We start from the raw sequence: 27,021 nt of genomic DNA, 5'->3' as shown, positions 1-27,021 counted from the left end.
GCGCGCGCCAAAGGTAGCCAGCTTGAAAGCCAGTTCCCCCCAGCTCTAGCTCCATGGCGCCATAGGGTGTTTCAATCTTTGAAATGTACACAAGCCCCTGCTCAGGCTCTTGTACATTTCAAAGGAGGATCACATGCTAGTCCTTATTGACTAATCAAATGCTTGATGGAAGCCCCATTGATAATTCAATTAGTTAATTAATTGATAGTTAACATCTCCATTTAGAATAGATTTTGAGAGCATTCTCACTTACCTGTTATCTGCCATCTGTATTCTTGTACCCACCTACAAATTAAAAAAAAAATGTTTAGAGGACAAAATACTGTTCAGATATAAAATTATCAAAATCTGATTAAAACCTAGTAATAATTACAGGAAACACCAAGAAACACTCAATATACTAATAGCCGTAAGCAGGATCTCATGGACTGTACATTTTCAAAGGACTACAAAGACAGAGCCTCACATCTGAATGTAAATTTATGAACAGTTGTTCTCATCCAGGGATGGGCAAAATACAGCCCGCTAAATATTTTCCTCCAGGCTACCATGATGCTCTGGCATATTTTTAGAAAAACTTTCAATCATGATTTAACAATTGTTTGTGATGGAAAACCCACCACTTTCCTTGGTAAATTGTTCCAATGATTGGTTATCATCATTGTTAAAAAAATCTTATTTCCATTCTGAACTGATCTAGTTTCAAATTCTGGACATGGTATTATGTTATACCTTTCTTGGCTTCCAGTGGTTCTCAAATTTCATTGCACCGCAATTCCCTTCTGATAACAAAAATAACTGTATGACCCTAGCTGGCAGGACTGAATCCTGAGTTTGCTCAAGTCCCAATGCCCCAGGCAGTCAAGGGAGGTTTCCACAGCCAAAACCCAAGGGTTTCATTTCAGCCCCATGTGGGGGATCTGTAACCTAAGGCCCACCACCCAGGGCTCAAGCCTTTGGGCTTCAGCTCCAGGCCCCAGCAGCTCAAATACCAGTCCCGCCAAAATGACGTCCCACAGTGGGTCATGACCCCAATCCACAGTTTGGGAACCACTATGCTAGACTGAAGAATCCATAAAGATTTATTTTCTGTATTGATATTCACAGACTACTACCAAATAGCCCCTTAATTGTCTCTTTCTTAGGCTAAATAGATAGATTTGAAAGCCTGGTCACTATAAGGTAATTTCTAACCTATGAATCATTCTCAGGGCTCTTCTCTGAATTCTCTCCAGTTTATTAACTAACTTCCTTCTTGTAGTGCAAGCACCAGAGCTGAATATGGCATTCCAGCAGCAGTTGTAGAAGCGCCAAAAAGACATAAAATAACCTCTTTATTTCTACTTTAGATTCCCATGTCTATGCATTGCAGTAGCTCTGTTGGCCAGTGCTACACTGACAACTAGTGATGTTAAAATGTGTTCCATTAAGTAACCGTGTAACCACTGAAAATTTCAGCAGTTACACACAGGAAAGCTGAGTCCCCAGGGGCCAGCGCATGCAGGAAGACAGCTTTTAAACCAGGTTCCCACATGTATCAGTAGCCTGCATGTAACTGTGAATGTTAACGTTGCCATTAAATTACTTTGCCTTCTGCTAATTCTTCATTAACTCAGTTTTATATTCAGCTTCACCATCATCTTCCTAGAGATCAACAGCAGACTGACCGATCTATAATTACCCACGTCACCCTGTTTACCTTTTTAAAAATCAGACACATTAGCTTTACTCTAGTCTTCTGGAACTTTACCCAAGCATTTCAATATTTATTGAAGGAAGACTCAAACAGAGCTCTTCCAATCAGAGTACACTAAAGATGAGCACAGGACAACTTTTAAAACAAGTTCTCCCCACAGATCACGGAATTGCCTACTAATGTCTTTGGTGTCAGAAACAAATAATAAAAAATGTTCTGGAAGGTCAATAAGAAAGAGCCAGCTTCTTTTAAAATGCAACTCACAACCTGAGTGCTTTTTGATGAGAAATTAAGTGTTATCATGAGTCTTCATGTTTACTGCCATAATTATTTCCATGATAAGCAAGCTCAGTTTATAGTTTTGTAACTTTTGCACCTCAAATATTGGAGCTGAGAATCAAGAGACTTATTTCATTGGCATCAGCACCAATAAGCATTGTAAGACAAATTATGGTCATGGTTTGCTCGAGCAAACCATTATCTTCAAACTAGCAGATGTACCCAGAGTTTGGGTTTGTTTGGAAAATAAAAGGAAAGTGTATATGCTTCATGCAAATTGCTGTATTTTTCAAAATGAAGGAAAAAGAAGTTTGAATTAATAAAAGGAAAGCAATTCAAACATTAGATAGAGCTTGTTGGTAGACAATATTTGCAGTTTTTCTGTCTCACTAGACTAGTGTAATAATAAGAGAGTGCGCCCTCTAGGGGCATTCCCCAATCTCTAGCGGTTCCCCCTCCCTGCATCTGATCTGGGGGGGAGGGGAGGGGGGAGCTCTCAGGGCCAGCCCAGGACTCCAGTGCCCTGTCCCTGCCTGCAGTTGGTCAGGAATGGAGTGGTTCCCAGCCTCTCCTCTGGAGTGGGGAGGGAAGGTTTCCTCGGGGGGGGGGGGGGGAGCAGGCTGCCATTCCTGGCCCTAGTCTCTTTGCGGGAGGACCTCTCATGGTAGCAGGGTGGCCCAAGAGGTGCTCCCCCTCCAAGCACTCTTTGGGGCAGAGGATCACTCACCCAGTCTGGTGGCCAGCAGACAATAAAGTGAAGTTCTGCCCCCAGATGGCTACTCTCTTGCTGGTGCAGCTGCCCCGTGGTCACTTAGCAGTACTGCTGTCCTCTGATCAGTCCCCTCCCTTTCCATGTTGTTATGTAAAGAGTACCATTCCAGGCACTCCCCATTTTCCTGGCACAGCCAAACTCTGACCTTGGTTTAAATTATGATAAGAGGAAGCTCCATACCAAATTTGGTGGTCCTAGCTCTTACTGTTTAGAAGTTCTTGAACAAATGGACTTGCAGACAAACAAATGGACAGACTCAAAAAAGGAACACAGATAAACACACATACACACATATATATAGATTAAGCCATTAGTGACTGAATAGTAAAAGAACAAACAAAGCCAAAAACAAAAAAAAAAAACCACCTCACCAGTAATGGGAAACATTCTGCCATCAAAGTCTGTCTGATGCAAACCAGATACCATACAAGTTAGTTGAAGCAGAATAGGACTGGAAACAGTTGGGGGATAGGGAAGGGTCTCATTCAACATAGTCCCAACAATAAAGGTTCAGTCCCAGAGGGGAGGGTTTGAATCACTTGTAATGGATGCAGCATCGAAAAAGGCCATCCATGCAAGTTTAACATCAGGAAGCACCATTTTACAAGACTGAATGTCACAAGAAATTGAGTATACTGGTGCAAATCACAGAGTTGCCAAATTCCACTGGTTTCCGTTCCTTCCCCCCCCCCCCAACCAGTATTACTAAAGTGATATGAACGTAAAACAAGAGCATGTGAAGCAAGATCTGTGCTGATTGCACACAATATTGACAATGAGCACCACGCATTCCATCCCCATCTAATCAAAGTGCTAATCCAATTCAGTCTAGGGATGTAACATTCAATTTAAGATGGTAACTGGTTAAACTGCCTGCTGTGTCGTGGGCAGAGGGCAGCTAAAGCAGCTCCTGCCTGTGGTGCAATGAGCCCGGACGGAGCAGCCCCTCATGCCATGTGCAGGCAGGCCACTCCAGCCAGGCCAGACACCAGTCAACCGGTTATCCCAGTAAGCACCCTGGTAAGTCAATGCTTACCAGGAAACCAGTTGCCCCTTTATATATCTAGTTCAGTCAGAAAAGCTTGCAAAATCTAAGTACAAAAACACATTTAGCAAAACTACCCTATACTGGAAGACTGTCCTGGAAATGACAATCTTGGGGCCCACTGAAATGAAGGAAGGCCACTCACATGTCCCACTCACTAGCCTAAGGTTACTCATCACTGCCCTAGATCTAGAGTTGTGGAGCAGGAATCCTCCCACTCCAGGTGCACTAGAACCCAGTGTAGCTTCCCTCTCCCACCTCACCTTGAGGGCTATAAAAAAGAGTCAGCCCCAGAGACTTCAACCAGTAGGGGCAGAAGTAGTCAAAAAGCCAAAACATACCTTTGGACCTTTGCCCACTTAGAGAACTTTCTGTAGTTATGACTGGATATGTTTGCTGATTGGCTGTTCCAACCCTTCTAACAGTCTATTCTCACAGTCTTGTCTCCTACACCTCACCTCACACCTGCCGAATTTCTTACCATCTTCTCCCATCCAATTCCCTCCCTTCCCTCTTCTTTCCATGTACTGTACTTATCCGTTCCTAAGCAAACATGTTAGGGCTGTAAAACCCATTAAAAATGTTAACTAGGCTGATTAAACATAGTTTAACTATCTACCCAGCCCGGCAGAGCACACCACTCCGTGGGTAGGTGGGCTGCTCCAGCACCAGTTACCTCAGTAAGCATGCCAGTAAGGCAATGCTTACCAGGTAACCAGTTACGGCTTCCCATCCTTAAAACACACAACCTCAAAAAGAATATAAACAAACAGCACAATTACTGTGTCTAATGCCACTACTCTGCTTGTGTCCCATGTGCATGCATATCTTGCCGAATTAGACCATAAACTCTTTTATTATCAGGGACCACCTACTATTTGTACAGCAACTAGCTCAATAAGCCCCTTCTCCTGCTTGGCACTTAGACACTACAGGCGGTCCCCGAGTTACACGGATCCGACTTGTGTCGGATCCGCAGTTACAAACGGGTCTTTTCTCGCCCCGGAGGACGGGAGCGGCGGGACGCCCAGATGTGCCACGCTCGGCCACCCCCATCCTCCGGGGCGAGAAAAGCTGCTCCCCGTCTCCCTGGTCTGCAGGGAGACGGGGAGCAAAGCCTTGGAGCACTCCCGCAGCGGGACAGCCTGGGCGCGCTAGGGCTGTCCCACTGCGGGCGTGCTCCGCAGCTTTGCTCCCCGTCTCCCTGGTCTGACCAGCAGACCAGGGAGATGGGGAGCAAAGCCTCGGATCATGTCAGCAGTGGGACAGCCGCGGCGCGCCTGGACTGTCCCGCTGCCCGCGTGCTCTGCGGCTTTGCTCCGGGTCTCCCAGGTCAGCAGACCAGGGAGACGGAGCAAAGCCATGGAGGACTTGGGCGTCCCACCACCCCCGTCTCCCTGGTCTGCTGGGGGGGGGGGGGGGGGTGCAGCTAGTGCCCCCCCTCCCCCAGAAGACCAGGCTTTTCTTGCCTACCCCTGGGGTAGAGCAGCTGGGGGCTGCCGGGTTGGTCCCGCAGCGCCGCTCTGGACCAACCCGGCAGCACCCCAGCTGCTCTGCCCCAGGCGTTCTGATGCTGAAACTGACCAGCAGTGGCTGAATCAGAACGCCTGGGGCAGAGCAGCTGGGGTGCTGCTGGGTTGCTCCAGTAGCGCCAAGGACCCGCGCTACTGGAGCAACCCAGCAACACCCCAGCTGCTCTGCCCCAGGCGTCCCCAAGTCAGCCGCTCCTGAAACTGACCAGCGGCTGACTACAGGAAGCCCGAGGCAGAGTTGCTCTGCCCCGGGCTTCCTGGAATCAGCCGCTGATCAGTTTCAGCAGTAGCTGACTTGGGGACGCCTGGGTTTCTTAAGTTGAATCTGTATGTAAGTCAGAACTGGTGTCCAGATTCAGCTGCTGTTGAAACTGATCAGTTTCAGCAGCGGCTGACGCCAGTTCCGACTTACATACAGATTCAACTTAAGAACAAACCTACAGTCCCTATCTTGTACGTAACCCGGGGACTGCCTGTACTTTGATAAAGTTGCTAAATACTAGTATTCTGAATCTAACAAGCGGAAAGATTGAATGCTGCCATTCCTCATAGCTAGGGCCCTACCAAATTCATGTTTTTCACAACCACATCAAGGACCCTGAAATATGGTTTATGTGAAATCTATTCTTATGTGTACTTTTACCATACAATATACAGATTTCACAGAAAAGACCAGTTTCTCAAATTGAGGGATTCTGATACAAAAGGGCATTGCAGGAAGGGGAGGGCAAACGGTTGTTTTAGGGGAGATGATGGTATTGCCACTCTTATTTCTGAATTGCCTGCCAAGCTGGGTGATTGTGAATAGGGTGCCCAGTTTTACCAGCAGCAGCTCAGAAAGGTGTCAATACCATACCAATACTACCCTTCTGTGACGCTGCCTTCAGAGCAGAGTGGCAGCTGGTGGCTGAGGGCCCAGATCTGCAGACAGCAGCCCAGAACTAAGGGTAACAATACCATACCATAAGCTTCAGAGGGAAAGCTGTACTAGTCTGTAACTGGAAAAAACTTAAAAAAACCCCAAAAAACCAACATATAGTCTAGCAAAACCTTAAAGACTAACAAAACATGTGGATGGTATCATGAGCTTTTGTGGGCACAAACCACCTCTTCAGATGAATGGAGTTAATAAAGATCCAGTTCCAAAATAAAAAGGGTATGGAGAGTTGGGGAGAAGGAAAAAGGGGGAAAGAAATAGAGTGTTCATGCCACAAAGTCATAGAGAAGGTGCAAGTTATTCTTAAATACCCATTGTTTGGTTTTTTAAGTCATTAGGATGTGGAATGTAGTGTGCTAGCCAAGAAATGTCTGTGTTCATACCTTTGTGATAGGTCCCAAACCTGTAAATGAAGTTAAGTTCCAAGCCTTCCCTGTGTATTTGGCTTGTGGAATTGGCCTGACACAACATGGTGACTGAGATCCATTATGGAGAGCTTGGGCAAGTTAAAATGTTCAACAGGTTTCTGTATGTTGCCTTTTTGGATATCTGATTTGCATCCATTAATTCTTTCCCGCAGAGACTGTCCAGTTTAGCCAATATACATGGCAGAGGGGCATTGCTAGCATAGATCACATTAGTGGATATGCAATTAAATGAGCCTCTGATGTGGTTGGGTCCAATGATGAAATTGCTTATGTAGATGTAAGGACAAAGTTTGCACAGGGGCTGATTGCAGGGGTAGGTTCTTGGATGATAATGAAGAAAGTGTGCTGCATGCTTACTGGAAAGAATTTGTTTGAGGTTAGGGGGTGGTCGGTAGGCGAGGATTGGCCTGTCCCTCAAGGCCCATGAGAGTGAGGGGGTCATTTTCCATGATAGGTTGTAGATTTGTTGATAATGTGTTGGAGGGATTTAAGTTGTGGGCTATAGGTGATGGCAAGTGGTGTTCTCTTGTTTTCTCCTCTTGGCCTGTATTGAAGTATTTCATGTCTGGGTACTCTTCTGGGTCCGTTGATCTGTTTTTTCCACTTCTCTGGGTGGATATTTCAGTTTTAAGAATGCTCTGTATAGATCCTTTAAGTGTTTGTCTCCGTCTGTGGGATTGGAGCAAATCCAGTTGCATTTTAGGGCTTGGCTGTAAACAATAGATTGAGAAATATGTCTTGGATGGAAACTAGAGGCATGAAGGTAAGTGTAATGGTCAGTAGGTTTCCGTATAAGGTGATGGAAACATGTTTGTCGTGTAATTGTACTGTAGTGTCAAGGAAGTGGATTTCACGTGTGGACTAATCCAGGCTGAGGTTGATGGTGGTGTGGAAGTTGTTGAAATCCCTGTAAAATTCAGGGGTCTGTCTCCTGTGGGTCCATACAATAAAGATGTCATCAATGTAGTATAAGCAGAGTAAGGGTTCTAGAGGGCAAGAGCTGAGGAAATGGTGTTCAAGGCCATCCATAAAGATGTTGGCATGCTGAGGGACCATGCAGTTGCCCACAGCTATGCCACTGACTTGAGACACACGTCTCCAAATCAGAAAAAGTTGTGGGTGAAGACAGTTCTGTAACTAGGTGTGCAGTGGTGTCAAGGATGGTGCTACCTAAAGTCTGTAAACCCGCATTCCCTATTTATTTTAGAACTGGACCTTTATTAACTTCATTCATCTGAAGAAGTAGGTTGTGCCCACAAAAGCTCATGCTACATCTACATGTTTTGTTAGTCTTTAAAGTGCTGCTAGACTATTTTTTTTTAAAGTAATACCATACCCTACCATCCTTACGTCTGCATTTAGAGCTGAGTTCCCTGCCAGCAACAGCCATTTTCCAGACGGCCAGATCTGAACACAGTGCCATGACCTGCACTAATGTAAAAGCATAGCAGCACCATTACCACTCCCTATAATAAGTTTGTCATCTTCTCACAACTCCTTTTTGGGTCAGGAGCTCCATAATTACTACACCATTATATTTCAAATTTAAATAAATAAAATCATGACATTGACAAGTAAAATTTTATGACCATGAAACTGTCCAAAATTAACCATTAATTTGGTAAGCCCCCCCCCACTCCGTAGATCAACCAAATCACAGAAAAGTTAAAACTTTCCACGTCAGGCCTGTTATATACAATTCTGTAGGCAGCAACTAACACATCGGCTTCATATTCCTACTGGGGGCAAGTAGGTCAAGATGACTGGTGTAATTTAGCGGTTTTCTTCTTCCACTACTGTCTCTATACTGGGCCCCCCAGTCCTTCCGCTGTGAGCGCCCCGTAGGCACCAAACGCGACTGCAAGCCGAGACGCTCGCACGCGCTCCGCACGCCTGGCGGGAGGCGGCAGCGGACAAGGGGGGAAGAAGAGGAGCAGTGACTGACCCCGCTCAGGGCACTCGGGGAAGAAAGAGGCTGGCCGAAGGGGGGGGGGGGGGAGGAGGAGCGGGGGGGAGGGGGAGGCGCGCCCCAAGTCCCTGCCGGGGTCAGAGCGGAGACACGCGGGGCCCGGGATCCCGCCCCAGGCCTACGATCGCGGAGGCGCCTCCCACATCCGCCCCGAGAAGTGGAACTTTTCCGACGTAGCCAAGGCTGCTCCGCGCAGCGGTGCCTACTCCGGACTGGGCCCAGCCCACGCCAGCGGGGCCTCCCACGCCGCGCCCGCAGCCCCAGCCCAGCCCCAGGAGTCGGCCCCCAAAGCCACTCCCAGGCAGGGGCCACCCCGGCCTAACGCGCCTCGCTGCCTCCCACCCAGCGATAGTCGGGTGAGGACAAGGAGCTGACCCCGGCCCGGCCCCACCGGCCCTCACCTGCCCGGGCCTCGCGTCGCCTCACGCCCCACCAGCGCTCAAGCTCCTCTCAGGGAGACTCACTCGGGCTGCGCCGCCGTCAAGAAAGCCGCTTCCCATTGGGCGACGCTCAGGCAGCGCGCGCAGTAAAACTCCCTTCCATTGGCCCGCCCGGAGCCGCGGCCACCGCTCCGCACGCGGGCCATGTTGACACTCCGGCGGAGCAGCGCTTGGCCAATCCGGGCGCGAGGGCGGCTCGGCGGGGGAGGGAGGAAAGAGGCCAGGAGGGGCGCGCCCGGCGGGAATAAGGGCGGGAGGGCGCAGACCCGGGGAGACCCGCTCGCCCCTGGCTCCTTAAAGGGACATACGCGAGGAAAGGGCGGGAGCGCTGTTGCTGCAGCTGGTGTTTGCCGGGGTTGCTCAAGCCCCTGGGGTCATGTGGGAGCTACTCCTGCCCTAGCACGTCCCTGTCCCTCCTGGCTGCAGGGAGAAGCCCGACAACGTGACCCTGAAGGGCCCCGGAGAAATAATCCCTCCCCCCACGTGCCATTTTTAACACCCTCTGCCATGTTTGTGGCCAGACCCTCTGTCTGGAACCCGCCCCTCAGACGTGACAGGCTAGGAGGTGATGTCTCATGCATCCGAGCAAGCACGTACCTAGCCCCTGGCTTGTCTATGGTAGGTGAGAGTGGCTGCCCCCATGCCGGTCCCAGAGGGCACCCTATACACAGCATGGTGCCCCTCTTCTATAGGCCTGCTGTGTCCGAAGCCGCCCTTGCTAGCAAAAATACAGTAGTATAGTGACTCAGTAGGATTTCCTTACCATCTAACAGCTGCTGAGGCTGATCCTATAAGTTTTTACTCCAGCTAATGGTCCTGCCCTACATTATAAAATTCGGACAGGACTTCGTTTTAGTGCAATTTTAATGCATTTTAGTTGTCCACTATTCTGTTAAGCCAAGTGTTATGACGACTTTATATAAAGAAATACCAGCCTTTTGCTACAGCACCTGAATGGGTATGACCATAAAGCTAGACAGGAAGGATTATGGTTAAGGCAGGCGTTGTTGCAAACTTCCTGTGTGAGCATACAAAACTCACTGATATGCTAGGTTGACACTGCAGCAGTTTTTTGGAAGAGGAAATGCAAATGGAGTACTCAGTTGCACATTCTCTTCTGATCCTTTTTGCGGAAGAGGTTTTTGTGATAAAAAACCCTGTGTGGATGGGACCATTTGTCGGAAAAAAACTGTTTTGTGCAAGATCCTGTAAACCTCATTTTTTGAAGAATAAGGGATCTTACATAAAATGGGGTTTTTCCGACAAATGGCCCCATCTACACAGGGCTTTTTATCGCAAAAACCTCTTCCACAAAAAGGATCGGAAGAGAATATGCAAATGAGAGTGCAAGATTTGCAAATGAGTACTCCATTTGCATTTTCTCTTCCAAGAAACTGCTGCGGTGTAGATGTAGGCTAAGAGTATACCTATCAGAAGTACTGATCCACAGCATTAAATGAAGGAGAATAATATTGGAAATCAATGCACAAGGTCTGACTTTGGGCTCTAATTTGGAGTGTCAAATTTTGAACAGTTTGTATCTACTGTTTATAGGCTCCAAACACCACTATCTTCCACTAGCAGGTGTTGGTGATCATTATCTCTGATGATCAAGACCTGAGTCTAAAAATTAAATAGAAAAAGTAAAGGCAGGTAAAGCAACTTAAAACATCCTGCATGGGCTAACCCTAAGCTGAATTCCCAGTTTCTGAAAAGGAGCCTTCTTTAAGGTGTTTTAAGTTGGGCACCAAAATCAAGTCACTTTTGAAAATGTAGGCCTCAAGTTTTCTGCATCTCTCACTCTGTAAACACAGGTATGATTCTTTTCTGATGTGAAAATTAATCGGCTCCCATTTGTACAGTGTTTTGCAAGTAACACACGGAACAATGCAGTTTGGGCTTTATGGGAATAATTTAGAGCCATGGTGTCCAACATAATAGACCAGGGGTGGGGAACCTAAGGCTCAGGGGCCAGATGCAGCCCTCAGCTGGCCTGGATCTGCCCCCAAGACTCAGGCCTCTCACCCCACCCAGCATTGGGAAGCCCATACTAGCACTCCAGTCCCCTTGCTGCCCGAACAGAGGGCTAGAAAAATCTGCTAGCCTGAGCTAGGGATGTTAAATTTCAAGTAAATGACTAATCGAATAGTCAATGCATTTTGCATCGATTATTCAATTAGTCGATAGAGTGCGTCTGCCTTTGAAGTGTAGCAACAGCCCTAGGGCTGTTGCTACACTTCAAAGGAAAAAGAGCAACGTAGAGTCCAGAGTCATCTGGGGACTCCTCCACTGACCCTGGGCTCCATGTGGCGCTGCACCTTTGAAATGCCTCGGGGAGCCCAGCATCAGGCTGCACATGGCATTTCAAAGAGGAAGCACCACGTAGAGCTTGGAGTCAGCTGGGGATTCCCTTGCTGACCCTGGGCTCCATGCGGCACTGCACCTTTGAAATGCCATGTGCACCCTGGGGACACCCCAGCTAGCCCTGAGCTGCACGCAGTGTTTCAAAGCAGCAGTGCCATGTGGAGCCCGGGACATGGCCCCAGGCTCCATTTGACACTGCTGATTTGAAGTACTCCCTAGAGGCAGCGGGGATGGGGGAAGCGACTAGTTGACTAGCCTCTGGACCAGTGTTTCCCAATTTTAAACTGGAAAGAATTTTGCGGAACCCCTAATAACAGTCTTATATATGGAACTGAAAAAGTAGACCACAAATAAGTAAGGATAATAAACAAATGCTAAACAAGGTCATAAGATCAACATTTAGTTTAATTGCACATATTTAAAAAAAAAACACATTTAACGTGTACAATTTTTTTTTTTAAATCATAAAATGTTATTGTAATGAAATTTTCTTGTGGAACCCTTATTTTCACTTTGCGGAACCCTGCGGTTCTGTGCAACACCATTTAGGAAACACTGCTCTAGTCAACTCGTCGTTCACATCCCTAGACTGAGCTCCCTTAGGCTTGCATTTTTGGTTTTTTGCTTCTCACTGATGTGCGGTCCTCAACTGATTTTTCTGTGGATCAGCAGCCCCCAACCTAAAACAGGTCATTGCCCCTGCACTAATTAGCTGATTGAGTCTGGTTAGTTCACTATAGTGGCTACTGCTTCAGAACTGGTTGGATACCATAGATTTAGAGTTTATAGTAGCCTTTTTGTGTGTGGCAAAAATAGTGAACATTTAAACATCTGTGGCCCTCTGACTGAGCGCTTTTATAGAAAGAACTAATTCATGCAATCTTCCTGATTAAACCTGAGGTTTTAGAAATTAATCTCCAGAGTCACTTACCATATAATATAATTACTGATTAGATAGGTATCTTGGATGAATTCAGTTACTCTAGGGATTTAAAGATACAGCAATAATTGATGAAACTACAGTTACATTAAGTATTAATACTGTAGTTAGATAACATGGCTAATGAGGACATTTAAATTAGAAGAGCTGAACTACTGTGTGTAGGCTTTGGTACACAAACAGGTTTAATAGGCTGCAGTAAAGATAATTCAGTTTAACACTGACCAAGTCAATAGGATGTATAGCTGTTACTTACATCTTTTTCTTCTTGCTCACCCATAGTGATCTCTTTCCAGTCACTGATAAATATATGTGCCTAATTCTGTTCTCGCTTTCACTAGTTTTACTCCAGGGTAATTCCATTCATGTCATTTGACATACTCTCAGTTCTGTAAGTAAAAACAGAATGAGGCCATATGCTTCTCTTACATCCTGCAAATCTCTAATGATATCATGCTATACAGAAAAAATCTGCAGAGGTCCCAGAAGGTGTTCAGGTCTATCTATTTGAAATTTCTGTTCAGTTGTTTTATGACTCAGCAATGTTTAGGATTCTTCTAAATTTTTATGACTGTTATTAATAAAAAGCCCCAGAGAAGTATCTGCAATACTCTGCTAAAATCATTTTTCAAATAAATGATTTTGGGCCAGAGCTTGTTCTCACAGAAGCCAACAGAAGTTTTTATCATGTAAGCTTTAGTGAGTGCAGAATCAGGCTGTTTATTTCTATTTTAATATGTCTTGCTATTATTCAGATTTTATTCTAATATTAGGGATGTTAAATATCAGTTAATTACATAGTCAATATACCTCATGAATTCTTAGTCGTTAGTTGACTATTCCATAGTCCCTGGGGGTGGGGCTGGCAGCCAGTGCAATCCAGCCCCACTCCCAGGGAGTCCCTTGCTACTCCGTGCTGTTCCGTCTGTATCAGGCCGCAGCGTGAGGTGCCAGGTGGGAGCGGGTCCGCGAGGGGAACCATTTTAAAAGCCAGTTTCTCTTGTGGACCGGCTGCCTGTCGTCCCATGTTGCCGCTTCTGATACAGAGGCAGTAGCACGGGGTGGCAGGAGCCCCTGTCCGGGGGTGGGGTCTGAGCTCCCATACCCAGTGTGAGCCAGAATTGAGCCAGGCTGCCTGCCCACCTGGCTCCTAATACTCCTTAAATGCAGAGCCATAGTGGGAGTAGGTCTAAGACTCAGTGCAAGCTGGGACAGAACCATGCCGCTGGCCAACCCACTAAAAAATTTACTGGCTAGGGGCAGAGGGGAAGTGTGTAGTCTATAGCATTAACCTATATGTTTTTGCTTTAGTTAATTGGTTAATTGACTATACTATTACATCCCTATCTAATATTGCACTCTTTGTGGAAAATTAATTTCTGTGCAAGAGTGTATTTAACAATAAATCTGTTACTCCTGTAAATGTTACTACCCCTCCTTCAAATTGCATTTTAGATTGGCTTTTATGTTTGGCCACAGCCTAAGTACAAAGGCTAGAATTTGTAATACTCTTTTCTGCAGATCTCTAGTACATTTCAAGTACTTTTATCTCATTGGGCTTTTTTTTGTTTGTTTTTGTTTTTAAAGTCCTCTCCCTCTAACTGAGACCCCATTATATATGAATTATTGTACTGGCAGTTGCCTAACTTTTGTAACATGTCACATTGTAAGACTCTGCATGGGGAAGCAGGGACCTTCCTTTGAGTGGCCCTGCATAAACATGTAGAGGTATTTTGCTGAGTCACCTTAGGAGTGGTACTTTAGGACTGGAACAGATGTATCCAATTCAGGCATATAAGAGGGTAGGAGCACTTAGATGCAGAAGGGAAAGTGGTCTTACAGGGAAACACTAGCAACAGCCAAGCTGAGAGAGAAGGCAGAGGCTAGTCTTGTTTTATTTCAACTATCAGTAAAGCCAAATTCTAAGAAGCCAGTAAGTTTGGATTTTGTATACAGTGTACGTATACTCTGGTTGGACAAATGTGAAAGCAGCTAGCGTTACTGCCAATCAGCTACATGGGTACATTTTGAAAGCAATATTGTTCAGGATATAGCAATAAACAAATAACATTTTACTTATATTTTTGTGTGTGCTTTGATTATCACTAAGTCAAGAGTCACGCTAATAAATGGTTAATATGCTTTAATGAGCCAGCTCTGTTAGGTTAATGTCATATAAGATGGAACACGGGACTGAAAGTAAACAATGAGTCTTTAAAGACTCAGTCATCTGTTCAGAATTTGCAGTGTTTAACAGTGTTAGTGAAAATGCCTCAACCACAAAAAGAATTCAAGTACAAAAAGAATAATTCTAAACTGAGTATTACTAGGAAGAACAGACAGCAAGAGAACAGGAATAAAGTTTTATTTCAGATAACCAACAAGAGTTCTGTCAATATAAAGTGTTAAAAATATTATCACAAATAGTGGCATCTAGACTATTATTTTCTTCTTAAACCTTTGAGAACACAGTGTTACTCGTCTATTGTGCCAGTATTTTTAAAACAGTTAGATAAATAAATAACATTTTTAATAGTTACTATAGAATTTGCTTAGTCCTTTTGAGTGAGAAAGGTGACCAAAAACATCTCAAAGCCAACTGCCAGATTTCTCTCTTCTGGTTCTGAGTCATTTTCACTAACAACTGCAGTAGAATCCACTTAAGTGATACCTCCATTGATTGCCTGGGAATAAATTCTGTGTTATGCATTTCTGTTCACCTTATTTTGAGAAGCCTGGTTAAACAATATATTTGTAATCTTACTTTAAGCATTTGATGTTTGCTAACAAACTTCTCTTTTGCCACTTTCTTGCTGTTCATGTCACTGTTACCATTTTTTATCGTAGTTGCTTCTTGATTTTTGAATTATTTTGTAGTTTTGATTTATTGCAAAATTCATGACACAAAGAGGGCTAACAGCATAAACTAGCAACCTATCTCCATGAGTTTTTGCTAACCAAGGTGATTTGACACGTTTTCACTAGCAGACTTAGCTGGTATTGCCGGGGTCCTTCAAGCACAGGGCTGATGGTGTGAGGGGTGCAGGATTTAGGGCAGAGGTTTGGGGGGCAGAGTGCAGAGGGCTAGGGTTGGGGGGGGTGCAAGAGTGAGGGTTAGGGAGAGAAGAGGGGCTCAGAGTACGGGGTCCCAGCTGCCATAGGACTTTCCCCCCCCCCCCAGCCTCCTTCCTCAGTCACCAGGGGCCGTTTTTCTCTCCCAAGATTTCCCCCGGCTGCCAGGTTTTTTTTCTTCTTTTTAACCTCTCCCCTCAGTGTTGTGGCCAGGGGGAGGGGGGAGGGTTTGAGGTAGGGAGGCTACTTATTGGTAATGCTGGCAGGCAAGATGGCAGAGCCCCAGCCCTGCTGGCCACTCCATTGGTGGCACAATTGCCCCCAGTGGACAGTCTGCAGAATAGCTGTCTCCTGCAGGCTCACTGCTTGCAGTGGCCACTCTCATATTGCATCCCTCTGAACAGTCCCTCCCTTTGCATGTTATGGAAAACAGTTTTTTTCCCAGGGTTTCCAGTTGTCCTGGCAAAATCAAACCCTGAGCTTGCTTTAAGTTAGGAGAAAAAGCAGGTGTATACCAAATTTGGTGGCCCTAGATCTCACTGTTTGGGAGGAGTTTTTAAACAACCAGGCTTTCAGACAGACACAAAGACAGATGCACTTACGCACACACACTAAGAGGGTCCAATGATGTCATCCTTATTTGGCAAAGAAATCCTCTACTTCACAATATGAAAAAGTATTTCCTATTTAGAAATTAAAATACTTATGAATCAAAGCTAAAACTTTTAACTGCTATGTTGCAAAGAGTAGCTGCCAGCTGTGTGCATGTTTCATTAACTATAATTTTTAATAAAAACTACAGGAGCATCAACTTATTCATGCATTACAGAGTCAAAAACATGCCCTGTTCCAAAGTGTAAAAGGTTGTTCTGTGCCTAAAACAGACATGACCAAGACAAGAATGACCATGGGAAAACAGAGTTCAGGAGGCTGTGAGGCTGAGGCTTATTGATGCAGTGAACAAAGCAGGAGGCAGTTTTAAAAGAAATGGATTTGAAGGAAAGCCTGGGAAGGTGAGAAAATGAGATTGTTCCAAGCACAAGAAACAAAGAACAATGTAACAGAATAAAAGGTGATGGACTGAGAGGACTGGGATGCATAGCAGGAGAGTAAGGAAAAATGAGTAGAGATGTGGGGGAGAGAGAGATTACACAGGGAGATTGAATAGGATGAAGTTCTGAACCAGAAGCCAGTTAAGGAACAGATTTCCATGGAAAACTATGAAAGACACTCACTGACTTCCATGGACTTTGGATCCGGTCCTAACTAAGGTAATTTAGGAATACGAATTCTATTTTCACAGTGCTGGGAGAGCAATGTGATCACCATGAGCAGCATTTTGGAGATAGATGAGATGAAGCACGGATATCTGAGAGGAGAGCATCTGGAGTACTGTGGGAAACAACCAAAGGAGTTAATAACAAGGGAGGCTAAGGCCACTCAAAACAAAGGGAAGAGGACAGAGGGAGCCACTGATCAAAATGCTGAAGGAATCCTCAGAAAAATAGAATGAGAACCAGAAGAACAGAATTAGGGAAACTAGGAGAGATGGATGGGTAATAAACTAAAAAATGTGCTAATACAAATGAATACTATTAAATACTTACTTTTTATCCTCACCTTTCTATAGCTTTGCTTTTTTTTAAACATAAAGTGTTCAGAAATATTACATACATCTCTCTGGAATAGAAATGTAATAATTGGAAGACAGAAGAAAACCTTTTAAACCACATTCCATAAAGACAGCTGTTAAACAGAGTGCTAAACTTCACATTTTGTTTTGTGCAAAGAATGTGCACACCCCACTGCCATCAAAAATAAATATGGCTACCAAAAGTGGTACCGACACATATTGGACTGTCGAGGAGCCTGCTACCACAGTCTGAGAGAAAACCATGGGGGCCTGGAAGGCTTGCATGAACTCTGGTGCCAAGGCTACTGAGGTCGATCATGACCTGGCACCTTGCATAGTGCCCTTGTCCCGATGATAGGCCCACAGTGTCCAGAAGGGCCATTAGGGATTCTAGGTTGGCTGCTACTGCCCTGACGAGTGACACCGAGACTGTGACCTCGTGCTGCTGGAGCTGTGGGAGCAGTAGAAGTTTCTGTTGGATAATCTCTGAGGCCAATGACCAAGGTGGCGCTGTGCTGGACGGGGCAGTGGTACTCTGGAGACCTGTAAGACATGGTCTCATGTGTTCTGTGCAGCGGCGATGTCCCCTCTGGTAATGGAAACAGCATATGTGATAGCACTGGTTGTCAAGATGATAGCAGTGCCAGGTCCCTTTTTACTGGGTCTGGTGCCATCATTTGAATGAGTTCCTGAGCCACCTTAAAGGTTTCCAGGGTGGAATGGAGCTGTATGTTCCGGTCATGGCAGTCTGGGCTGTGACGGCTGACAGGAATTGACATGTCCCTGAGCCCAGGATTATCAGACTGTGCCTGTGATTGATGCTGGGAGGAGGTGGATTGTTTCCTCTGGGAGCTGGAGGATTGGCTTCTCCCCTTTTTTCGTTTTTTTCTGTGGAACTGGGGATATAGACTTACATCTACCACCCCTACAATCGGTATCATGATGATGCTGGTCCCTGCGTGGCACTGGATCCCACATTGATGGCACCAGAGTGCTCTGCACCAAGTACACAGTGCTGGCTGGCCCCAGATCAGACTGGGGTTGAAGGCGACCTCCATGAGGAGTCTGAGCCTCTGCTCTCTGTCTTTAAGTATCTGTGGATGAAAACTCGTAGGAGTGCTTGCTAAAGCAAGAGTGAAAAGTTCCAGTACTGTTACCGAACGGTAAGAAGGAACTGAAAGGTTGATGGCTCAGTCAGCTAGGCTATTTATTGAGCACCATATCAGCACCACTCCAGGGGGCACCCTAGGCTGACCCAACGATTGCTGCTAGGTACAGTCTTCCAGCATCTGTGCACACATGTGCATACACACCTGATTGGAATGCACATGAATAAGCACTCAAAGAAAAATGTAACTTTCACAATTTCTTCCTTGCATCCACCTTTGCTCAGAGGTTGTTGAAGTTGCTTTATCCTTTTATTTGGTGCACTTTTGTTTCTCTGAGGTGAAGGGGAGGGCCTTGTCCCAATCTCTGTTCCTGTCCATTCTTTTTCTACCCACAGCTTAGAATAGATGATTAGTCCCTGTACTTAGCTCCATGACTGAAGTCACAAGCTGAGATAGGCTCCTTCCTGTTTGGTCTTACTGCACTGTTTGACCAAGTGAGGATGGTGACAGTCAGTTCTATGAAAATAACTTTTAGCTTATTTTTGTATATTTGGGGTTTTGAATAACAGCAAGAGAAGCATCCTATTTGAATTACTTATGGTACTTCCCCTCTATGTAATGTTGTTGAAATCATCTGAGAAATACTTATGGTTCTTACTATGGAACAAATTGATCAGCTTCGTTGTAGGCATCAGTAAGTTCTACTTGTTGTGACATTAATTATTCCGAAGCACAGCTACACAGGATAAAGACTGGCATGCATGAGAAATTACCCAGGGGCCTAAAGAGGTTAAAATGAGCAAGAAACACATGGATTTGCTGACTGAACAGTGTCTTCCCAAAGAGAGATGTTCAGTCTGGGTACGTCTAGACTACCGCGTTTTGTCGACGGAAGTTTTGTCGACCGATACTGTCGACAAAACTTCCGTCGACAAAGAGCATCCAGACACATTGAGTTCTGTCGACAAAGCAAGGTGCTTTGTCAACAGAACTCCGTAGTCTGGACGCAATGTTACAGGCAATAACACCTTCTGTCGACAGAGTTCTGTCGACAGAAGGTGTTATGCCTCGTAAAATGAGGTATACCAGCGTCGACAAAACTGCTGAGTTCTGTCGACGTTATGTCGACAGAACTCAGCGGTAGTGTAGACGCTCGTATAGTTTTGTCGACAAAAGTCCACTTTTGTCGACAAAACTAGGTAGTCTAGACACACCCTCTATGATTGTGATACAAATGTCCTACATGGTCTTTTTATTTTTAATAATAACATTTTATTGACATTCTAAACTAGCTGATATATTAACCCACATAAACGAGTATTTTTAGCTTGTCCACAGTAGAACATGTAAACACAATACGAGCATCAATATATGCTCTTTACTGCTCCAGCTCTCGTCTTTATTTTAAAGATGACTGTCCTGGTTTTGCTCTCAATTAGCAGTTCCATTCTGAACCATTTGTAGATACTCTTTGTAAAGTTTTTCCTGTGCTTCATAAAGTTTCTTCAGTTTCTTCACTTGTCCTTTGCTGAGTTCTTTGCCTTCTGCATCATGGGTAGGAAATCCCTGGAATATTAAAAACACGAATATATTAGAAATTTTCAAAGAAATACTTTGTCTTTGGTCAATCTAATAATTTTGTGGCGAGATTTTATTACATCTTTCCACCAGACCTCATGCATTACTCATAGAAGGGAGTAAATAGCATAATTAATATAAAAATTCTAAATGAATGAAAACAGCACCGTAGTAGAGGGCTTGTATAAATCAGGAATTTTAAGCCACTATTCAAGACATATCAGGTTATTATTAAACCCCAAATTTGAAAGCAAAAGCAAGAAGAACATAAGAACGGCCATATTGGGTCAGACCAAAGCTGCATCTAGCCCAGTATCCTGTCTGTCGACAGTAGCCAATGCCAGATGCCTCATAGGGAGGGATCACAACAGGTAATCCTCATGTAATCCCTCCCCTGTCTCCCACCTCTAGAGAAACAGAGGCTAAGACCACCATTCCAATAAAATATTCTATATCACATTGAGACTCATGTTAAGTTTCAGCCCAGACCTCATCTCCCACAGAGGTCATCTGTGCACTTATTCCCACTTCTACATGTCAGTGGACTCAGCTAGCTGCCTATACACCACCATTCCTGCTTGCCTGCAGAGGGCACTCAAGGGTTTAAGTTGGGAAACAAGACTGGGGGGCTATATATGTTGTCTCACCAATGGCCCTGTAGCTGCTACTCAGGGAAAAGGTAATACAGTTACCTTTCCCAGATAGCTCTAACTCTCATCCTCCAAGGAGCAGAGAATCCGTTACCATGGTCCAGTGAAGCCATGCCATCAGACAGAGGCCCACAGTCTCCATGCAAATGGTCCGGATCTCCAACAGATCCTCTGAATCTGTCAGGTTTAGGGGTGTGAGGAGGGGGGGGAGGGAGACAGGGTGTGTGTGCAATCTTTGCCTCCCAACAGAAAGTTTCTGCAATGGAATTCTTGAGTTGATTTCTATACCAAAAGTCAGAGAAGCCTTGCCCAGTATAGGAATGGTCAGGAGTCACAGACATGTTAATAACTGCTCCCCCTGCAAATTATGTCTTTTACATACACCCTTACACATGACATCAATGTTATACAATGCAGTGAACACTTAAGAGCATGAACCTGCTTACATAAAATTAACCAGCAAATACTCTATTGGGGAAATGGTCAGGCACTTCAGTAAGTTTTGAAGTTCTTATTTTTCAATTGGCAAAAAAAAACAAAAAAACAAAACAAAAAAAAAAATTCCCCATAATTCTTACATTTTCATCAAACTTGGAGTATTTTTCAAGCTCTGATTTAAATAGTGCTTGTGGTGGAATCTTCATCTTTGCTAGTTTTGCTGCCTGCAATATAAAATATGCATTACAACTTTACAGTTAATTAGCATCCTAATGAATTATAGTCACTTGTTCTTTTCTGGAAAGCTGTCCCTGAGTGTACATAAATTGATACACAGAACATCTAAATTGCAGATGAAGGAGACCCACAATCCACTTATCCATTATGCGGAGAGAAAGGAATTATCAGTGAGGGACAACTCTATATGAATCTTGAACACATCTGTCTGGGGAAGTAAGTAATTAACTTAGTAGTCTGTTGCAACAATTAATCAGGTAAGATCCAATTGAGACAAAAAAAAATCCCCCAAAGAAATGTGTTGTTTCTCCCTGCAACAGCTCAGAATAGTCAGCTTATATAGAGCAGATGCCACATGTATTTTTTTGTTTATTTGAGCCCTTGTTGTATTTAGGTACAAAAATTAAAAGTAAGCTATTTAGCAATGAGCTCATTGCAGATGTTTTTCTATGCCCAAGCAGAAATCCTGTGATTTGAATAAGGCTCCATGCAGGTGATAGCAGGGTCAGGGCCCAAAAACAACTGAACCATGTTAAAAGAAAATTCAACTTTAGTTTTATTGAAAATGGTAGCCTCTCTAGATCATTAAAAGCAATAAAGTCATGAAAAGGAAACATCTATTTACAGACAGTTCCCCCTGGATTTCATACTTTGAGGATTTACTTTCCTGTACTGCATTACTAGTGCCATTTGCATGGAAAAAAGAGCTTTGCTCTACAAGAGACCAACTGCTCTCAATGGTTATTCCTCACTTGAAGTCTTAAGCTTTTGTTTTAGTTACAATTAGATGCTACAGAGAAGAATTTGTCTTCACAAAGAATTAGACTTCAGGTGAAGCATAAATAGCAGGAACAGAGGAACTTTTAAGGAAAAAGATGCTGTTTTCATGCATATCTCCAGAGTAATAAAAGAAGAAAGAAAATAGGGATAGCTCAGTGGTTTGAACTTTAGCCTGCTAAACCCAGGATTGTGAGTTCAATTCTTGAGGGGGCCATTTAGGGATTGGGGGCAAATCTGTCAGGGATGGTACTTGGCCCTGTTGTGAAAGCAGGGGACTGGACTGGATGACCTTTCAAGCTCTATGAGATAGATATAGCTCCATACAAATGCAGAAGCCTCTCTAAGTGAAATATTCCTTAATTACCAGAGCTCTGAAACTTGTACATGCTGTATCCTACTCACAGCTGTGTGCTACAAAGTATTTAAAGAATCTCCTATCTCTGTTCAGATTTTGTGGGATTTTTATGGTGCCATAAGAGACCTAAATATCTAGGGCCGTGGTCCCCAACACGGTGCCCGCGGGCGCCATGGCGCCCGCGGGGGCATTTGCATGCACCCGCCAGGTGCTCGGGGCTGGCCTGGCCCTGGGCGCGCGGCGCTTGGCGGGGGGAGGGAGCACCGGCCCCGGCCCCAGGTGCACGGCGCTTGTCGGGGGGGGGGGGGGGGGCGCGCCGGACCCGGGCACGCAGCGCTTGGGGGGGGGGGGGGAAGGGAGCGCCGGCCCCAGCCCCGGGAGTGTGGCGCTTGGCGGGGGGAGCGCCGGCCCTGGGCGCGCGGCGCTTGAGGGTGGGGGCACCAGCCCCGGGCGCGTGGCCCTTGGAGGGGGCACCGACCCCGGGTGCATGGCTATGGGGGGGCCCCGCCCCCAGGCATGCAGTTATGGGGGGGCCCCGCCCCTTGGCATGCAGCTATGGGGGGGCCCCGCCCCCGGGCGCGCAAGTGTCCCCGCCCCCTGGCGCCCAGCGGGCGAACGGCCACGCCCCCTGGCGCCCGACAACCTCAAAAGGTTGGGGACCACTGATCTAGGGGTATGTCTGCACTAGCTCCCTAATCTGAACTAGGGAGGCTAATGTAGGCATTCAAACTTGCAAATGAAGCCTGGGATTTAAATATCCTGGGCTTCATTTTCATGTTCCTGGGTGGGCGCCATTTTTAAATGCCCTGTAGTCCGAACTGACTGCCCGTAGCTACATGCGGCAGTCAGAAGTTAATCAGAACTAAGTCTACACCTCATTGCATTTAAAAATGACGCCCACCCGGGAGCATGTAAATGAAGCCCAGGATATTTAAATCCCGGGCTTCATTTTCAAGTTCGAATGCCTACATTAGCCTCCCTAGTTCGGACGAGGGGGCTAGTGTAGACATACTCTAAGAAACCTAACTTGTAGGCACAAATAATTGTGAGCAAATTACCCCAAAATTAAACACCACTCCCAGACCCACTGATTGGGGGGAGGGGAGGAGACAAAGGGAGTAGTTGCCCCAATGCCCAGAAATTCAAAGGGGCTTGGGCTCACAGCTGCTGCCACCTCTACTGAGGTAGCAGTAAGAGCTGGAGCCCTAGGCCCTTTAAATTGCCACCTGATGCAACACGTTATGTGCAGCTCTGAGAGGTGGGGATGGTCAGGTGCAGAGGGCTAGCTACCCCGCCCCTGTGGCCCAAGGCCCTTTTGGGAGCATGGACCTATGCCCCCCAACCTTGATCAGGAGCCTGTGGAAGCTGTTGGCTCTTTGGACCACTCCATTAAATTTCAGTCTTAAAAAATAAAGAAGTAAAAGCGGGTCAGATGAGGCTGCACTGAAAATTCTGCCCATTGTATATGCTTGTCTGCATAAGAATATAGCCACTAAAACATCTTCAAAAACATAATGCCCACTTTTATTTGAGTATTTACCTCCTGTTCTTGTTTTTTCCTAGCTGCCTCTTCTTTCTTTCTTTTTTTCTCCTCTTCAATCTATAAAAAGTAAATTTGAAAAACAGCATTACTTAGATCAAAATTAAATCCATTGCATTAGGTTATTTCTTCCTACAGGTTGAACCTCTCCAGTGTAAGACTCTGATGTAGAAACATCCGTGTTCCAGAATCATCTGAGATCCTGTGGGTGCTCTGGGGTTGGAGCATTCTCAGGGAAAAACAAGTACAGCAGGACGGACCAGAGAGTTGGCCCAGCAGCTGGGAGCAGAGCTCAGTGGCAAGGGCTGGAGTCTGACAACAGAGTGGCCAGCATTGGCCTCCCTTTGTCTGGCAAACTCCCTGGTTCAGGACTGGTCAGGTCCCAAGGATTCTGGATCAGGAAAGCCTAAATTATAATGTAAGCTAAATAACTATACATTTTACATATCTGATCGTAGGTAAAACTGGTAACACCATCTATAATTATGGTTACTGAATGAGTCCATTAGAAGACCTCTGTTTTTAGTTACTTATATATTTACCAAACTAACTCTTCACACTCAATTTCTTCCTGCCTGCTGTCTGCCTGAGCTGGATATATTTTTAGGAAGTTTCAACAAAAGTATTTCAGCCATTGTTTGCCCACGTTAAATAAATCCTTACAATTGTGATTGAGAAACTCTAGTGCTGCACAATCCTCCATACTTTGAAAAAAGGGTTCAAAATTTGGGAGAGTTATTTTTATATTAGGAGTGAACCTTTTGCTATTTCTATAGAAAACTGTCCAAATTTGGCCAAGTTATGAATCTCTGAAAAATCTTATTTACATGTGCTTAGACATATTAGAGTCTGACTGCTAAATTCTCCAAAGATTCTTTTAGTAGTGAGTGTACTTCCGCAGTCAAGATGTAGTCTAGCCTGAGAGCCCTGCCCACAGAAAGAAGAAGAGGAGGGCACAAAAAGCACTTGAACTTTAATTCCCATGCAGCACTGATATTTCCTGATCAAAAGGTTCAGATTTTTTGCTAAAAACTTTCAGTTGATGATTTTTTGCCAGAGTCAAAATTTTTTCATCTGCAGGTGTCCAATATTGTCCAATTATATGGAAATATTTACCTTTACTTTACAAATATGACAGAATAATTTACTCACGGGCATTTTTCTACCATGGAGACAAAAGCATAAATAATCCATGCCCAGCACATCATAACTGCATAAAGACTTCTGAAACTTGAAAAAATATTTAAATTCCCTATAACATGCTTTCAAGCAGTTATCTTAAATTATTTTTCTCAAATGCCACTTGAGTTCTGCTATCTGTTTGGATATACTATTTCCCATTTTGTTTGTGTTAAAATTGCCATTTCTCTCACAAATCAGCGATGAAATATGTCCCGTTAATAATTATGTTTTACTTTACATATGCAAAATAATATAATACACAAACTAGTTTAATGTGAAAGAATTAAACTAATCAAAAACCTTTTTCTTTTCTTCTCTTTCTTTTAGTAAAGTTTCTCTGTCCACCAATTTGACCACAGTTGATAGCCCTGGCGAAACAAAGAAAAACAAACACAAACACTTACATGTCTGGTACCACGAATTTTTCTCAACACACATTCTGTAGTTTCTTTTCAAATTGTATTAAGAGTGGGCTTGTCTCCAACTATGCCAGGGATAACAGCAGGGGAATTAGCTCAAGTGGTAGAGCGCTCGCTTTGCATGCGAGAGGTAATGGGATCGATGCCCACATTCTCCAGTGTTGGGAGAAATCTCTGCTTTCCTTTGGAGGGGAAGGATAGCTCAGTGGTTTGAGCATTGGCCTGCTAAACCCAGGGTTATGAGTTCAATCCTTGTGGAGGCCATTTGGGGCAAAAATTTGTCAGGGATGGTACTTGGTCCTGCTGTGAAGGCAGGGGACTGGACTCCATGACCTTGCAAGGTCCCTTCCAGTTCTAAGTGATAGGTAATCTCCATTAATTTAATAATGCTGCAGCTATTGATCCACCGGCCATCACATCTGCTTAGATGTAATAAATTGTTCTCTAATCACTCTACTTTCATCACTGCCGGTACTCCACCAGGATGAAAAAAGTAGCTGGTGACAACAGGAGAGCAACCCATGATGACCTTACATGCTGCACTAAATACATTGAATTCAGCTATGCTATTTGTGTAGCTGAAGTCATCTGGTTTAGATAGATAGTAGGAGTTAGTGTAGACAAGGCATGATTCACGGTCTCCAAATGACCATTTAGAAATGACTAAAGAGCCATGCACCATACATAGAGATTCAAATGTACATTTTATCTGAATGCTTTAAACATTAAAAAAACTAAAACTGTGAAAGCTCTGTGCATTCAGTAAATTTGACAATGATTCCTAATTATTCTTGATCATACGGAAATTTTTCAATACCTTAAGAAAATAATTCACCAGATTTTAGCAATAGCTACAATTTACAATACAATTTGTTACCTTCATGATCTTCAAATCGAACTCCAAGCTCAGGAAGAATGTCATCTCGAAGTGCATCACTCAACTGCAGTGCTTCAGTTACTACAATGCACAGAAAAATTCAAAGTTCTGACAAATTTAAAATAAAAATGTACTTCTCTTCCATACTGCTATGTAGTTATTTAATGCAAGTAAGAAATTACTGTAGCTAGATCAGCTTTCTTTCTTGCTTTCTTTCAAAGTAAGAGATCAGAGGTGGGGAACCTTTTTTGGGTCAGAGGCTGCTGATCCACAGTAAAATCAGCTGGGGGCTGCATACAAGTGAGACGCCAAAACAAACAAACAAACCAACCACCCACTCCACACATCAAACTCTGAGGGTATGTCTACACTACCACCCTAGTTCGAACTAGGGTGGTTAATGTAGGCAACTGAAGTTGCAAATGAAGCCCGGGATTTGAATTTCCCGGACTTCATTTGCATCTTGCCGGGCGCCGACATTTTTAAATGTCCGCTAGTTCGGACTCCGTGCCCACGGCTACACGCGGCATGGACTAGGTAGTTCGGATTAGGCTTCCTATTCCGAACTACCGTTACTCCTCGTGGAACGACAAGTGTTGTGTTTGTCCCTGCTTTTGTAACACAACTGGACTGCAAAACAAAACAAAACAAAACAGATGTCCCAATGACACAAAGCTATCAAAAGATGCAATGTATCTAGAAATCTCCATCACTTGAAGTCTTTAAATCAAGACTGGCTATCTCTTTAA

General features: G+C 44.7%; 2 protein-coding genes across 8 annotated transcripts in view; both read right to left on the bottom strand.

Moving 5' to 3' along the window:
* NAP1L4 (nucleosome assembly protein 1 like 4) overlaps positions 1-9,259 on the bottom strand; it is a 71,465-nt gene extending 62,206 nt beyond the window's left edge. The window contains exons 1-2 of one of the 4 annotated variants that reach the window (XM_075928136.1): positions 9,123-9,259; positions 254-285 (exon numbers count right to left, since the gene is read on the bottom strand). In XM_075928136.1, the coding sequence (XP_075784251.1) occupies positions 254-285; positions 9,123-9,244 (154 nt within the window). In that variant the 5' untranslated portion in view covers positions 9,245-9,259. Of the gene's footprint in view, positions 1-253; positions 286-6,644; positions 7,572-9,059 lie in introns of those variants that run through there. The other 3 variants (XM_075928138.1, XM_075928137.1, XM_075928139.1) reach the window with 3 other exon arrangements.
* Positions 9,260-14,751: 5,492 nt separating this feature from the next.
* CARS1 (cysteinyl-tRNA synthetase 1) overlaps positions 14,752-27,021 on the bottom strand; it is a 55,795-nt gene continuing 43,525 nt past the window's right edge. For all 4 annotated transcript variants that reach the window (XM_006134900.4, XM_006134899.4, XM_025190597.2 and 1 more), the window contains 5 exons: positions 26,273-26,353; positions 25,277-25,344; positions 23,795-23,854; positions 21,023-21,106; positions 14,752-19,782 (listed from right to left, as the gene is read on the bottom strand). In XM_006134900.4, coding sequence (XP_006134962.2) covers positions 19,648-19,782; positions 21,023-21,106; positions 23,795-23,854; positions 25,277-25,344; positions 26,273-26,353 — 428 coding nt within the window. In that variant the 3' untranslated portion in view covers positions 14,752-19,647. The remainder of the gene's footprint in view (positions 19,783-21,022; positions 21,107-23,794; positions 23,855-25,276; positions 25,345-26,272; positions 26,354-27,021) is intronic.

Source organism: Pelodiscus sinensis, chromosome 4, assembly GCF_049634645.1.
Source record: "Pelodiscus sinensis isolate JC-2024 chromosome 4, ASM4963464v1, whole genome shotgun sequence".
Taxonomy (NCBI): Eukaryota; Metazoa; Chordata; order Testudines; family Trionychidae; genus Pelodiscus; species Pelodiscus sinensis.
Note: the sequence above shows the minus strand (reverse complement) of the source record. Positions and strands in the feature narration are given on the sequence as shown.